General features: G+C 36.9%; 1 protein-coding gene across 1 annotated transcript in view; it reads right to left on the reverse strand.

Moving 5' to 3' along the window:
* The window catches only part of USH2A (usherin), an 833,496-nt gene that overhangs the window by 154,745 nt on the left and 664,383 nt on the right, over positions 1 to 14,368 (reverse strand). The window contains exons 57-58 of the mRNA XM_059039022.2: positions 13,547 to 13,730; positions 11,827 to 11,984 (exon numbers count right to left, since the gene is read on the reverse strand). Of these exons, the coding sequence (XP_058895005.1) occupies positions 11,827 to 11,984; positions 13,547 to 13,730 (342 nt within the window). The remainder of the gene's footprint in view (positions 1 to 11,826; positions 11,985 to 13,546; positions 13,731 to 14,368) is intronic.

Genomic DNA, 14,368 nt, shown 5'->3' on the forward strand with positions numbered 1-14,368 from the left:
CCAGTCTCTTCATCTATCAAATGATGACACCTATAGCCACGTCTTAAAGTGCTGAAAGGATTAAATTAAAAAATGTATGTAAAGCATTTTAGTTCATTACTGCAAATAGAAAGTACTGAATAAATGACAGACATCTCTACAAAACAGAAGGAAATGGAACGAAATGCAAAAAAAAAAAACCCCAAACCCACAGTTATGACACTGTGTTCATGTGCCTTCTAACACTTCTGAACCCATCTTTATATAAAGCTGCTATTCTAACAACAATTACAGCAATGCTAGATTGAACCAAGTAAATATCTTTATAACTATTTCATTACCTAGTTTTATCTTTTACGTATACTTGTGTGGTCAACTTGTCTTCCTGTAATGATATCCTAGACTTCATTCTCAGCAGTAATTTAGAGCGGTCTTCCCTTTGATTTGTCTGAGGTTGCACCTCATTATATGTCTTTAGTCTGTACCTACTGGTCTGCTTCCAGTAACTTCTCTGCTTAGAAGGACAGGACTCCTAAGAGGTCAGGGAACAAAACTGGACTTCCACCACATTTCGAATACAGACATAATCTTGATCATGGCTGGTCAAAGCATGAACCCAGAAAAGGCAATTTTCCACATCTTGCTGAATAAATGTCCTTTATATACACCTATGAGGTGCTGAAACAGAAAATGCTCCTTGAAGCTGCGAACATGTCAAGCACTGACATGCGTTTATTTAGGAAGAGGGCCCCCTCCACTGTCCTAATTTATAGGACAGTGACATGAAAGCCTCCTGTGTTCCTGCAAACCCTAGACCATCTGCAATGAATCTGAAACGACCTAGCCCCCTGGTATTCTGATGACTAAATGAAATGAAATGGGCATATTTGTTAAAGTCAGCTGGCAAGCCACATGGCTTGGTTAGTTCCTGAGTTCATAAATTTATGTCAGAGCAAGAGGAGCAGTGGAGACTCACATGAACCAATTTACCCTAAGTGCAAATGGCAGTTTTGTTATTTGGTGTCAAAGTTACCAGTTGCACAATGACAAGCTGCCATAACACATTTTCCTGTTCACTAAAGAACAAGGATTTCGTTGGTTAATATTCCTTGCAAGGCTCCTTTTCATAATTTACAACAACTAGATGCTGATAGGTTATTTAACATTTATGAAGTTAAGATGTAATCAGAAAAACCCTGATTATCTTTACAAATAAAAAAGTTAAATTATTCAACTTTTTTTTCCCTCTGTGGCTTCATTTCACAGCAGGTGCATACTTTACAATGGGACAAGTCAATCAAATAAAGCTTTTCTAAAATCTTTTTTTAGGAGCTGGAACAAGAACAATTCTAAGAGGAAAACTATTAATTGGGTTTGATGGCCACGTGTGCTTCAAACCACGGGCTGTGCTTCACATAATGCTTTTAACAAATTAGCCCAATGTCTCCTTTGTAGAGATAGGGGTATCTTGGTTATGTCCTTTGGGGGCCATGGAAGTGAAACCAGACCCTCTTGAACACACATCCATACCAATTGTATGGAAATTTTATGTAGTTTGTATAATCGTTATCATTTTATGCCTCTTCTACCCAACTAGATGGTAGCGTTCTTGGAAAGAGGGACGATGTCTCATTCATTCTTCTTTTTAACTCTCAAAATGTCGCATCGTGCCTCGCTCCTGAGAGGGGCCCAGTAAACATTGTCACGTTTGTTAAAATGAATAGATGAATCAATCCACTCAAATGTAAAAGAATTACATCCTATGAAATTTTAAGCTGCAAACAACATGATCCTACTGGGTTACCAGATGAACTGTCCTTGAACTACTTTGTCCTCATTTATGTTTGCTGTACCTATGGCAATTTTTTTTTTTTTTTTTAGTTTTGAACTGGATCATAGTATAATGCAGAAAAAAAATCATTTGCTTTATGTACCGTTTAGTGAAAAAATAGAGTACAGTGGGTTTGCTCACAGAATTTGGAGTCAGATTCATTGTGGGTTGGCTCCGACACCTATGTGATGAATCACCTAGAGAAAAAAGCTTTTAACCTCGAAATTGACTTTTCTAATTAGCAACACAGGGAGAACATTGGACGTACTACACGTTGTTGTGAACATTAAATAGATATGTGTTAATCTCTTGGAAAATGCCTAGCACATATTAGAACTCAATAAGGTGAGATAAATTTATTCAACACCCAAAGCAAAGGAAACAAAAGCAAAAATACACAGATGGGACTACATCAAACTAAAGAGCTTCTGCACAGCAAAGAATGAATAGAATCAATAGAATGAAAAGACCACGTATGGAATGGGAGAAAATATTTGCAAACCACATATCTGATGAAGGATTAAATATCCAAAGTATACAAGGAAACCCTACAATGCAATACCAAAAAAAAAAAAAAAAATCCAATTGAAAAATGGACAAGGGACCTAAAAATACATTTTTCCAAGGAAGACATACAAATGACCAACAGGTACATGAAAAGGTGCTCACTATCAATAATCATCAGGTAAATGCAAATAAAAACCACAGTGAGATATCATTTCACACCTGTTAGGATCCCTATTATCAAAAAGATAAGAGATAAATGCTGATGAGAATGTGGAGAAAAAAGAACCCTTGTATATCACTGCTGGGAATGTAAGCTGGTGCAGGCACTATGGAAAACAGTATGGAGGTTCCTCAAAAAATTAAAAGTGGAACTACTATATGATCCATCAATTCTACTTCTGGGTATGTATCCAAAGGAAATGAAATAATTGTCTCAAAGAGATAGCTGCACGCCTATGTTCACTGCAGCATTATTCACAATAGCCAAGGATTAGAAACAACTAATGTCCTAAATGTCCATTAATGGATGACTGGATAAAGAAAATGTGATATATATATACAATGGACTATTGTTCAACCTTAAAAAAGATGGAAACCCTGCCATTTGCTACAACATGGATGAACCTAGAGGGAATTGTGTTAAGTGAAACAGACAGAGAAAGGCAAATACCTAATGGTATCGCTTATATATGGAATCATTAAAAAAAAAGTTGAACTCATAGAAACAGTAAATGCTGGTTGTCAGGGGCTGAGAGAATCGGGGAAATAGGGAGAGAATGGTAAAAGGGTGCAAACTTTCAGTTATAAGATGAATAAGGTCTGAGGATCTATTGTATAACACAGTGACTATAGTTGATAAAACTGTATTGTGTAATTGAAATTTTCTAAGAGAACAGAACTTGTGTTCTCACCAAGACAAAAAAAAAAAAGAAAAGAAAAAAGAGGAAATATATGAGATGATGAATGTTATTAAATCAATGGTGGGAATCCCTTCACAATATATATGTGTATCAAATGATCACATTATACACTTTAAATATATCACCATTTTATTTGTCAGTTATACCTCAGTAAAAGTGAAAAGATAAGCGAAGTCATGTAATATGCAAAATAAATTACGAATCATTGAAATGAGTTTTACATTTTCTTCTGAAACTCACCACTACTTGTCACTTGGCTATTACCCTTATAAGAAACCCGAAACAATTACCAATGTTGAATCATCCCAATTAACGCAACATGAATTCTTTCAAAAGCTTAATGCCAATTTTGACTTTAAATGGATAGTATCTGATGTAATACACTGCAGTTGATGAGTTCACTGAACACCAAGATGCTTAATGTCTACCCGCAGGCCGTACTGTGCCTAGCTACCCTTTAATCAAAACTTGAGGGGCTTCTCTGGTGGCGCAGTGGTTGAGAGTCCGCCTGCCGATGCAGGGGACACGGGTTCGTGCCCCGGTCCGGGAGGATCCCACATACCGCGGAGCGGCTGGGCCCCATGAGCCATGGCCGCTGAGCCTGCGCGTCCGGAGCCTGTGCTCCGCAACGGGAGAGGCCACAACAGTGAGGGGCCCGCGTGCCGCAAAAAAACCCCCAACAAACCTTGATTAATAAAAATCATTTATATTCCTAAGCAATATTAATTTAAATGATTTCTCAGTAGAAGAATTGTTGCCAATTCTTTTCTTTAATGGATTAAGAGATAAATGTGACAGGAAAAGCACCATTCTTTTAATATTATGCATTAAGCCTAAATAACTCACCATCTTTATTGAGAAAAAGCGGGTGTTGAATCCAATGATATTGTTAATTAGAAGATGATTAAGGGCTAGGATAGATCAAAACAGAGTCATCACCTTGATAAATTAGAAAGTCCCATTATTACCTTCAGAGTTTAAATAATTTTGAATGTTTGGATTCTGAAATGGCATGGATGCCTATCTCCATTCTTAACCTGAGTAAACCATTTATGTCCCATGAAGTATTTTCTTTTTCATTTTTCTATACGCTTTCAACCACTAAGGTAACATATATCCTTTTTTCTCTTTAATATGAATGTGTAAATTCTGACCCAAGGTTCAGAGCTTGTAAAAGGTGAGAAGAAATGTTTAGGAATAAACTAATCTGGTTTACATTGTCTGTAGATTCAAATAAGAACAGCTAGCATATACCCAGTGCCCACTGAATGTGGGCTTCTATAGGAAATCAAGTGTTTGAATAATTTTAAACAGCAGAAAATCCAAAATTTATTTATATTTGCCTGAATGATAAATTTTAGAAGCTTACTCAACATGTTGTTTCTTTAATACTTTAGCAAACGTTTTATAAGGACATGTTTGTGTATCATCTGATTTGAAAGTACAAATGATGTACATATCATCTGATTTGAAAGTACAAATGATGTATAGAAGAGTGGAAATCTTGGTTTTCTTTTGAGTTCGGAGGGTTTTGATAATCTTACCGCTAACGTTTGTCAAGTAATAATGAGAGAAAGTAAACCAGGATTTACTTGGGAGGTAAAAGAATGTCTACAAAGGGCTTAAAATAGTCTTTGAATAATCTCTCTGTAGTTATTTGAGAAATGACTCTTTTCCTTTCCCACCTAATTAAAATCTTCCTGGACCTGAAATCTAGTTTTGCTAAGTCATGTCTATTCTTTCTGCACTTCTGGATGGGTCAGTAAAGGCTTCTGGTTACTAGTTTCCTCACACCTCAGGAGATAACTACTGCCAGGTAGATATTTTCCCTTCAGGGGCTTGTCATTTTCCACCATTAATTCTTCTGGTCTTGACATGCCCCCCACAAAAATTTTTCTCCCCAAATCACTTGGTTTTCCCCAACACCTAGCTCTGCTTCTTGGCCCTCTAGGCTACTATTTCAAAAAACCTAGTTGCTCTATCGTAAATCTAAAAGACTTTGGGCAATAAATGGAAAGTATGATTTGGATTTAAGAGTTAAGCCAAAGACAGGAAGGAATTGCTCTTATAAGGCAGCAGAAGAGCGCAGACCTGAATTTGAATTCAGGCTGTGTGACCTTGAGTAAATTATATTACTTCTTCAAGATTCAAGTTTCTTATCTTGATATTTTGATAATGATATTACTTGTCTACCAGGGTTTGCATGAGAATTAACTGCAGTAAGGCATGGAAAATGCTGATCAAATTGTTTGACACATACTAGGAATTTAAAAAATGGCAAATATACACAAGTAATGTTAATGAACATATGATATTTATCACAATTTCTCTTCCCCTGAATATTCTCACATATTCTCTGGCCTGAACCCCTTTTACTAATAGGATTTATAAAAAATAAGGCAATTTATAGATAACATTGATAATTAACAATGTGTAAACTGAAAGTCCACATAATTGCATGGGTCATTTTCTGTTGCCAGGCGACCACAGAGATATTTTTCTCCCAGCAACCTACCTGTGTAAGGTCACTCTGTCCTTACTGACCACATAACAAAATACGTGTGAAAAAAAATCAGTTAACTACTATTTTGGCTTTGGACATTCAAGGGAAACTGGTTTGATCTGCATTTTCAGAGCTTTATTGTAACTGACCACTTTTGACCACCCATGATGTGGGTGATCCATGGTTACTAAACTTGGAGAACATCAATGTCATCTGCCGAACTTAACTCTAGCCCAGGACATTCTTATTCAGTAAACTTGGGGTTGAGAATCTGTCTTTGCACAAGCTTTCCAGGTGATCCTAAAGTTCACTCAGGTTTGGGAACTACAGGTATGGACTGTTTTGTCCATTTTTCAGCTCTGCATATGATGTAATCACTTTGTAATGGCAGGAGGGTATGATGAATACCTAGAAAGCTCTTGATTGTCAGCAAATAAACAACCTCCAGTTATAACAAGTTTGTTTTCTTCCTGTTAAAAATATATATTTGTGACTATTCAGGAACAGAAAATGTTTATATTATCCAAATCAAAACACAGCATGAGGTACTTTCCAATAAAATCAACTGTAGATTATACACAAGTCAAAATCATCTTCCTGTTTACTAAGTTCAAAATCCTTCTAGGCACCAGGAAAAAAGTTTAATTTAAGACTTTAATCTTTCCATATATTACAGGGTTTCTGTAATGGATTTTGTGCATCTGAAACTAAAAGATGGACAGGCCTGGATATTATGGATTTATTAACCACTGGTTACATGGTCAGAGCTAGTGTGTAAAGCATTTCTACAATATCGCTTAGGCTGGACTGCAATGAACAATTTCTACAAAACTGAGGTAGACAAGAGTTAAGGTGACATTAAAAAAGCAAAACTTGTGCCTTATTTCACAATGATCCTTTTTAAAATAGAAACATTATACTCTAAACATGAAAATATGATATTGAACTCAAAGAAAAAAATGACAAAATTCTGGGAAATTTGAAAGAAATCTTAAAAATTTACAAACCTAATCTTGCAATATGCAGTTTTATTATTTTGAAAGTGGAGGCCTTGGGACCTAGCAGATTTTGGGGCAAATACATATTTATTTATTTAACACCTTTATTGGAGTATAATCACTTTACAGTGGTGTGTTACTTTCTGCTTTATAACAAAGTGAATCAGCTATACATATGCATATACCCCCATATCTCCTCCCTCTTGCGTCTCCCTCCCACCCTCCCTATCCCAACCCTCTAGGTGGACACAAAGAACCAAGCTGATCTCCCTGTGCTATGTGGCTGCTTCCCACTAGCTATCTATTTTACATTTGGTAGTGTATATATGTCCATGACACTCTCTCACTTCATCCCAGCTTATCCTTCCCCATCTCCGTGTCCTCAACTCCATTCTCTACATCTACATCTTTATTCCTGTCCTACCCCTAGGTTCTTCAGAACCATTTTTTTTTTAGATTCCATATATATGTGTTAGCATACGGTATTTGTTTTTCTCTTTCTGACTTACTTCGCTCTGTATGACAGTCTCTAGGTCCATGCACCACACTACAAATAACTCAGTTTCGTTTCTTTTTATGGCTAATATTCCATTGTATATATGTGCCACATCTTCTTTATCCATTCTTCTGTTGATGGACACTTAGGTTGCTTCTATGTCCTGGCTATTGTAGATAGAGCTGCAATGAGCATTGTGGTACATGACACCATTGAATTATGGTTTTCTCAGGGTATATGCCCAGTAGTGGGATTGCTGGGTCATATGGTAGTTCTATTTGTAGTTTTTAAGGAACTTCCATACTGTTCTCCATAGTGGCTGTATCAATTTACATTCCCACCAACAGTGCAAGACGGTTCCCTTTTCTCCACACCCTCTCTAGCATTTATTGTTTATAGATTTTTTATGACGGCCATTCTGACTGGTGTGAGGTGATACCTCACTGTAGTTTTGATTTGCATTTCTCTAATGATTAGTGATGTTGAGCATCCTTTCATGTGTCTGTTGGCAATCTGTATATCTTCTTTGGAGAAATGTCTATTTAGGTGTTCTGCCCATTTTTGGATTGGGTTGTTTGGGTTTTTTTAATATTGAGTTGCATGAGCTGCTTGTAAATTTTGGAGACTAATCCTTTGTCAGTTGCTTCATTTGTAAACATTTTCTCTCATTTAGAGGGTTGTCTTTTTGTCTTGTTTATGGTTTCCTTTGCTGTGCAAAAGTTTTTAAGTTTCATTAGGTCCCATTTGTTTGTTTTTATTTCCATTTGTCTAGGAGGTGGGTCAAAAAGGATCTTGCTGTGATTTATGTCAAAGAGTGCTCTGCCTATGATTTTCTCTAAGAGTTTGATAGTGTCTGGCCTTACGTTTAGGTCTTTAATCCATTTTGAGTTTATTTTTGTGTATGGTGTTAGGGAGTGTTCTAATTTCATTCTTTTACATGTAGTTGTCCACTTTTCCCAGCACCACTTATTGAAGAGGCTGCCTTTTCTCCATTGTATGTTCTTGCCTCCTTTGTCGTACATTAGGTGCCCATATGTGTGTGGGTTTATCTCTGGGCATTCTGTCCTATACCATTGATCTATATATCTGTTTTTGTGCCAGTACCATACTGTCTTGATTACTTTAGTTTTGTACTATAGTCTGAAGTCAGAGAGCCTGATTCTTCCAGCTCTGTTTTTCTTTCTCAGGATTGCTTTGGCTATTCGGGGTCTTTTGTGTTTCCATGTAAATTGTGAATTTTTTTGCTCTTGTTCTGTGAAAAATGCCATTGGTAGTTTGATAGGGATTGCATTGAATCTGTAGATTGCTTTGGGTAGTATAGGCATTTTCACAATGTTGATTCTTCCAATCCAAGAACATGTTATATCTCTCCATCTGTTTGTATCATCTTTAATATCTTTCATAAGTGTCTTATAGTTTTCTACATACAGGTCTTTTGTTTCCTTAGGTAGGTTTATTCCTAGGTATTTTATTCTTTCTGTTGCAGTGGTAAATGGGAGTGTTTCCTTAATTTCTCTTTCAGATTTTTCATCATTAGTGTATAGGAATGCAAGAGATTTCTGTGCATTAATTTTGTATCCTGCTACTTTACCAAATTCATTAATTAGCTGTAGTAGATTTCTGGTAGCATCTTTAGGATTCTCTATGTAGAGTATCATGTCATCTGCAAACAGTGACAGTTTTATTTCTTCTTTTCCAATTTGGATTCCTTTTATTTCTTTTTCTTCTCTGATTGCTGTGGCTAAAACTTCCAAAACTATGCTGAATAATAGTGGTGAGAGTGGACAACCTTGTCTTGTTCTTGATCTTAGAGGAAATGGTTTCATTTTTTGCAAATACATATTTAAAATGAATAATTAAAGATAAAAATAATTATCCGAAAATTATCACTACCTATAGACTATTATACAGACCAGATAATATATACCAACTATATAATTTATCTCATGTAATATTTATAACAACCCTACATGTAGGTACTATCATTATCTCCATTTTACAGATGGAGATAGCTAAGACTCAAAGAAACTGACTTATTTAAAGTCAGCTAATAGCTGGCATAAATATATGATATCGCTTATATGTGGAATATAAAAAAATGATACAAACGAACTTATTTACAAAACAGAAATAGAGTCACAGATATAGAAAACAAACGTGGTTACAGATGTAGAAAACAAACTTATATAGAAAACAAACTTATGGGGAAAGGGCGGGAGAGGGATAAATTGGGAGACTGGGACTGACATACACATTACTATATATAAAATAGATAACTAATAAGAACCTACTGCATAGCACAGGGAACTCTACTCAATACTCTGTATGACCTACATGGGAAAAGAATCTAAAAAAGAGTGGATATATGTATATGTATAATTGACTCACTTTGCTGTACACCTAAAACGAACACAACATTGTTATAGTTGATAACACTGTATCAACTATACTCCAATAAAATTTTTTTTAAAGAAGAAAGATGTTTTCAAATCCTTACTGAGTGTGAAGTCTTCAGAGTAGCAATGACAATTTAGGTGTGTAATAATATGAAAATGACATGTAATTTGATAAACCAGGGGTCCCCAAACCCCAGGCTGCAGATGGTACCAGTCTGTGGCCTGTTAGGAACCAGGCTGCACAGCAGGATGTGAGCGGCGGGCAAGCCAGTGAAGCTTCATGTGCCGCTCCCCATCACTCCCCATCACTCACATTACCACCTGAACCATCCCCCACCCCATCCGTGGAAAAACTGTCTTCCATGAAACTGGTCCCTGGTGCCAAGAAGGTTGGGGACCCCTGTGATAAACCATGGAACTTCCTGGTCACTTGGCTAGAAAATTATCAACTTTGCATATCACCCTGGATTTTCCTTATTGCTCTTTGAGAACTTGGATGGTAAAAGACCCTGGACTGAATCTGAGAAGTCTCCAGCCAATAGGCTGAATCTGGTCTCAGGCTGGCTCTGTGATGCCTCATTTTACTTTGTGGAGCAAAAATACCATGGTACTATAAGAATGCCAAGGAGAAATATGCTAAAAGTTTGCAAGTTGGCCATGCTCTTCCAGGTAGAAAGGTAGAAGGTAGAAATCAATTCCATAAAAGGATATGTAAGGTTGTATATTTTTCACAGCAGGAGATTTGTATTTATTCCTCTGTTAAAATTAAGAGCAGAGTTCAAGAATAGCTATGCTTCTAAAACTGAGATCTGGATTATAGCACTTTATGACACATCCCAGTGCTATTGATTATTCTTTCGTGTTTTGTTTAATTTAATATGTTGCATGTTCATTTCAATACAAAGGTGGATGAAATCATTTATACTTGATATCTTAGAGCAACTTAAGTTTTTCTTTGCTTAGAAAGCTCTTCAGAGATTTTCTCCTGTAAATTTGTCCCCCAAAAGATCTTTTTTTCTTTGATCTGAGATTATGACATCAGAAGGATGTTGGTTCATGAGAATTTAAGTTTTATATACTGGCTTGGCCAAAAAGTTCATTCAGGTTTTTCCATATCATCTTACAGAAAAACCCGAACAAACTTTTTGGCCAATCCAAATATTACGCCTTTATGTTATCTTTATGCCTAAATTACATGTTTTGACTGAGTTATGTGTTCAATTCAATGCAAAATATGTCTGTTAATTATTTTATGGAATGGATCTGCTGATAGCCCAAATGACTGTTAACCAATTATTTTCAGTACCATGTTGAAATGTGGCTAAACTTAACCTGATGGGGACAACAGGGGTTTGTGTTAATTTCATGTTTCAATTTCATGTTAAGACTAGATATTAAAAATAAACTCACATATCTTTGAAGTTCATTTAACACCTTAATCAGTTTTAAATTTTACTGAAACAAAACTTCCCAATATCCCTCATGTTAAAAGACAGAGAAAGTAGATTTCACTCTAATCCTTAATCCACAGTGTTAATGCAATCAGAGTTTTAACATCAGGATGATGATTATATTCCAAATATAATATTGCACTAAACCACAAAAGCAACCTACTAGTGACTCAATGGTTTGAGGGAGGCTACACAGCTTAGAGAGGTAAAATTCAGCTACTATATAACTGGTCACAACTCAAGATACATGGGTGGAGTGGTCTATTTTCTTTCTGAATTCTCCATTCACTACTATAATATAGTGCCAATGATTCAATCTAGGGAATCCTGTAGAAATGGATGCTCAAGGTAGTTCAGACCTATGTGACTTACCTTGCATATGTATGAATAAGAAAAGAGATTTTTAGGCTCTGGTACTTGAAAGAAAGTGTTGCTTTGATAGAAAAGTATATATCTAGGTATATATATATCTTTATCTACACACCTACACCTCTATCTATCTATATGTATGTACATAAATGCTTATGCATGTATTCACTCGTGAGTGTAGTTTGGTTTATTCTGTTTATATTTATCCAGGAGACAGAATATGTCCTTCTGATTTACTAAATTCACATTTCCAGTCCTATCTCCAATTAATTTCCTCTGAAATGTTTTATGTACACGTGCGCGTGCGTGCACATGCGTACACGTACACACACACACACACACACACACACACACTCACACAGGGTTTATTTCTTACCTGGTGGGGTCCAAGCTACATATATGGAATCAGGCCCAATTACTGTGATGTTATATGGAGGCCGGATTTCTTCTGGTGTTAATATAGGTGTCTGTATAATGTACTCATTACTGGGACTGCTGCCGCCTCCAGTAGTGGCTTCCAGCTTATAAATGTATCTATATTTAAAAAAGAAAGAATTGTGATAAGGCAATGCACAAGATAAATGGACAGTGATTGCTGGCTCTTCTATCTATTGCTTGGTTCTAAATTTGTGACAAATTGCAAATTCTTTCTTCCTCACCCAGAGACTTTACCATAGACCTTACAGTTTCTCTAGCACAGGGAACATTCTCTCCAGGACATCACTATTTCGGACCCTTTCCCATTTTATTTTATGTTTTTAAATATGGGCATTTTAAAATGTAAATTTATTATTATTATTATTATTAATTAAGTTTTGGCTGCGTTAGGTCTTTGTTGCTGTGCATGAGCTTTTCTTTAGTTGTGGTGGGCAGGGGCTACTCTGCGGTGTGTGGGCTTCTCACTGCAGTGGCTTCTCTTGTTGCAGAGCACGGGCTCTAGGTGCACGGGGTTCAGTAGTTGTGGCGCACAGGCTCAGTAGCTGCAGCTCGAGGGCTCTAGAGCACAGGCTCAGTAGTTGTGGCGCACGGGCTTCGTTGCTCTGTGGCATGTGGGATCTTCCCGGACCAGGGCTTGAACCCATGTCCCTTGCATTGGCAGGTGGATTCTTAACCACTGCGCCACCAGGGAAGTCCCCCCATTTTATTTTATTTATTTATTTATTTTTGCGGTACGCAGGCCTCTCACTGTTGTGGCCTCTCCCGTTGCGGAGCACAGGCTCCGGACACGCAGGCTCAGCGGCCATGGCTCACGGGCCCAGCCGCTCCGCGGCACGTGGGATCATCCCGGACCGGGGCATGAACCCATGTCCCCTGCATCGGCAGGCGGACTCTCAACCACTGTGCCACCAGGGACGCCCCCCTCCCATTTTATTTTTAACCGTCGAGTAATTCACTGCTTTTCTTAAAGATTTCAGCGAAGTCTTGGAGTGTGCTGGTGGATTGTGTTGGATTCAAATGAATCTTCTCCAGTTTTAAATGGGTTAGAGTTCAGGGAAATATGTTTTGAGAAAGATGTTTCTAAATTGATCTGCTACTCTCGACAATAAAACTAAATTGATCTCTATTGTCTGTAAGAAAACATCTGTTGATCTAAGATATATTTGATCTCTGCTGAGAAACGAGTGGGACTGAATTGCAAATATGTGGAACTTTCCCCCCTCAAACCACTCCTGTCTATATATAGTATAGCAAGTAGAGAAAACATTATCCCAGAAGTAAAGGTTGTTGATGCAAAACACACCTCTTTAAATGTCTTTTCTTGCTAGTTTAGGGATGAATGATTTTGAAGATCATTTGATAATTCTTAAAATTTAATACTTGTGTATTTCATATACTAAAAAATTCTCATGTCAAATAAAAGACTGTTTACAGTTTTAAGGAATTTCATGTCCTCTGAAGACTAGTGTAATGAGCTAGTGTTTGGATCTTCAACATCTGAAATGGATTAAGAGATTTCATCAGCTATGGAACGGCTAATATATGAGATTAATTAACCAATTAATTTAATATTGTTTCAGTTGGAGATGGCCTCTTTCTCAACCCTGAGAAATCTAGAATTCTCACTGTATGATTGGTAAAGTTTTCTTTTCGTTTACCTGCTGTTGGGCTCCAGGTTTTTATCAGTGAAATTCTGTTCCTCACTGCCCCCCAGGAAAACCAAGCTTCCATTACGACTCAATTGATATTGAGAAATGAGGCCATTGGGCTTTTCTGGCGGACTCCAATATAATTCCACTGTTGTAGAATTGATGATAATGTGTCGAGGTGTCACCCAAACTCCTGGCAAAAATAACACAATGAAGTTTTATTACTAGGATACAGTAAGCACCGTATCAAAAGTCATACCATCACTCCACATGCCATGATATTTTTATCTGTTGATAAAAAAATCTCAAGGTGAGCAACAAAAATACATTTTATTTGTTTTGGAGGTAAAATATCTAATTGGGTATAACTATATAAATACTTTTTTAATGCTTTATTAATTTTTTTGAATTGCCTTTAGAAAATGAATGCCAGACAACTAGTGGTGGAAACTTTCTCTGTCTTGGCTGTTACTCTGAGTGTAATCAAGACCTGAGAAAATATCCAGGAATTTTCAACTTTGATGCCTATTTACTTGGAATCATAATCTAGTATTTGCCTGAATTATCAAAGTCAACGAACAAACGTACTTTGCCTGTGCCTCTCTGACACTACATGCTGTGCTTCTTTTTTCCTTTCTCTCTGGCTACTTCTTCCAGCCTCATTTACTGGCTTCTCTTTCCTTCCTGGACCTCAAAGTGATGTAGTGCCTCAGAGAACTAGGCTCTCTCCTCTACCCTTCCCTCCCTTCTTCTCCTTTCCTCTTCCTCTTTTTTGGCAACACTGTCTTTGTAGTTGATTTCCATTTAATCTCAGTTTTGAACATTATCTCT

Source organism: Kogia breviceps, chromosome 1 (assembly GCF_026419965.1).
Source record: "Kogia breviceps isolate mKogBre1 chromosome 1, mKogBre1 haplotype 1, whole genome shotgun sequence".
Classification (NCBI taxonomy): domain Eukaryota; kingdom Metazoa; phylum Chordata; class Mammalia; order Artiodactyla; family Physeteridae; genus Kogia; species Kogia breviceps.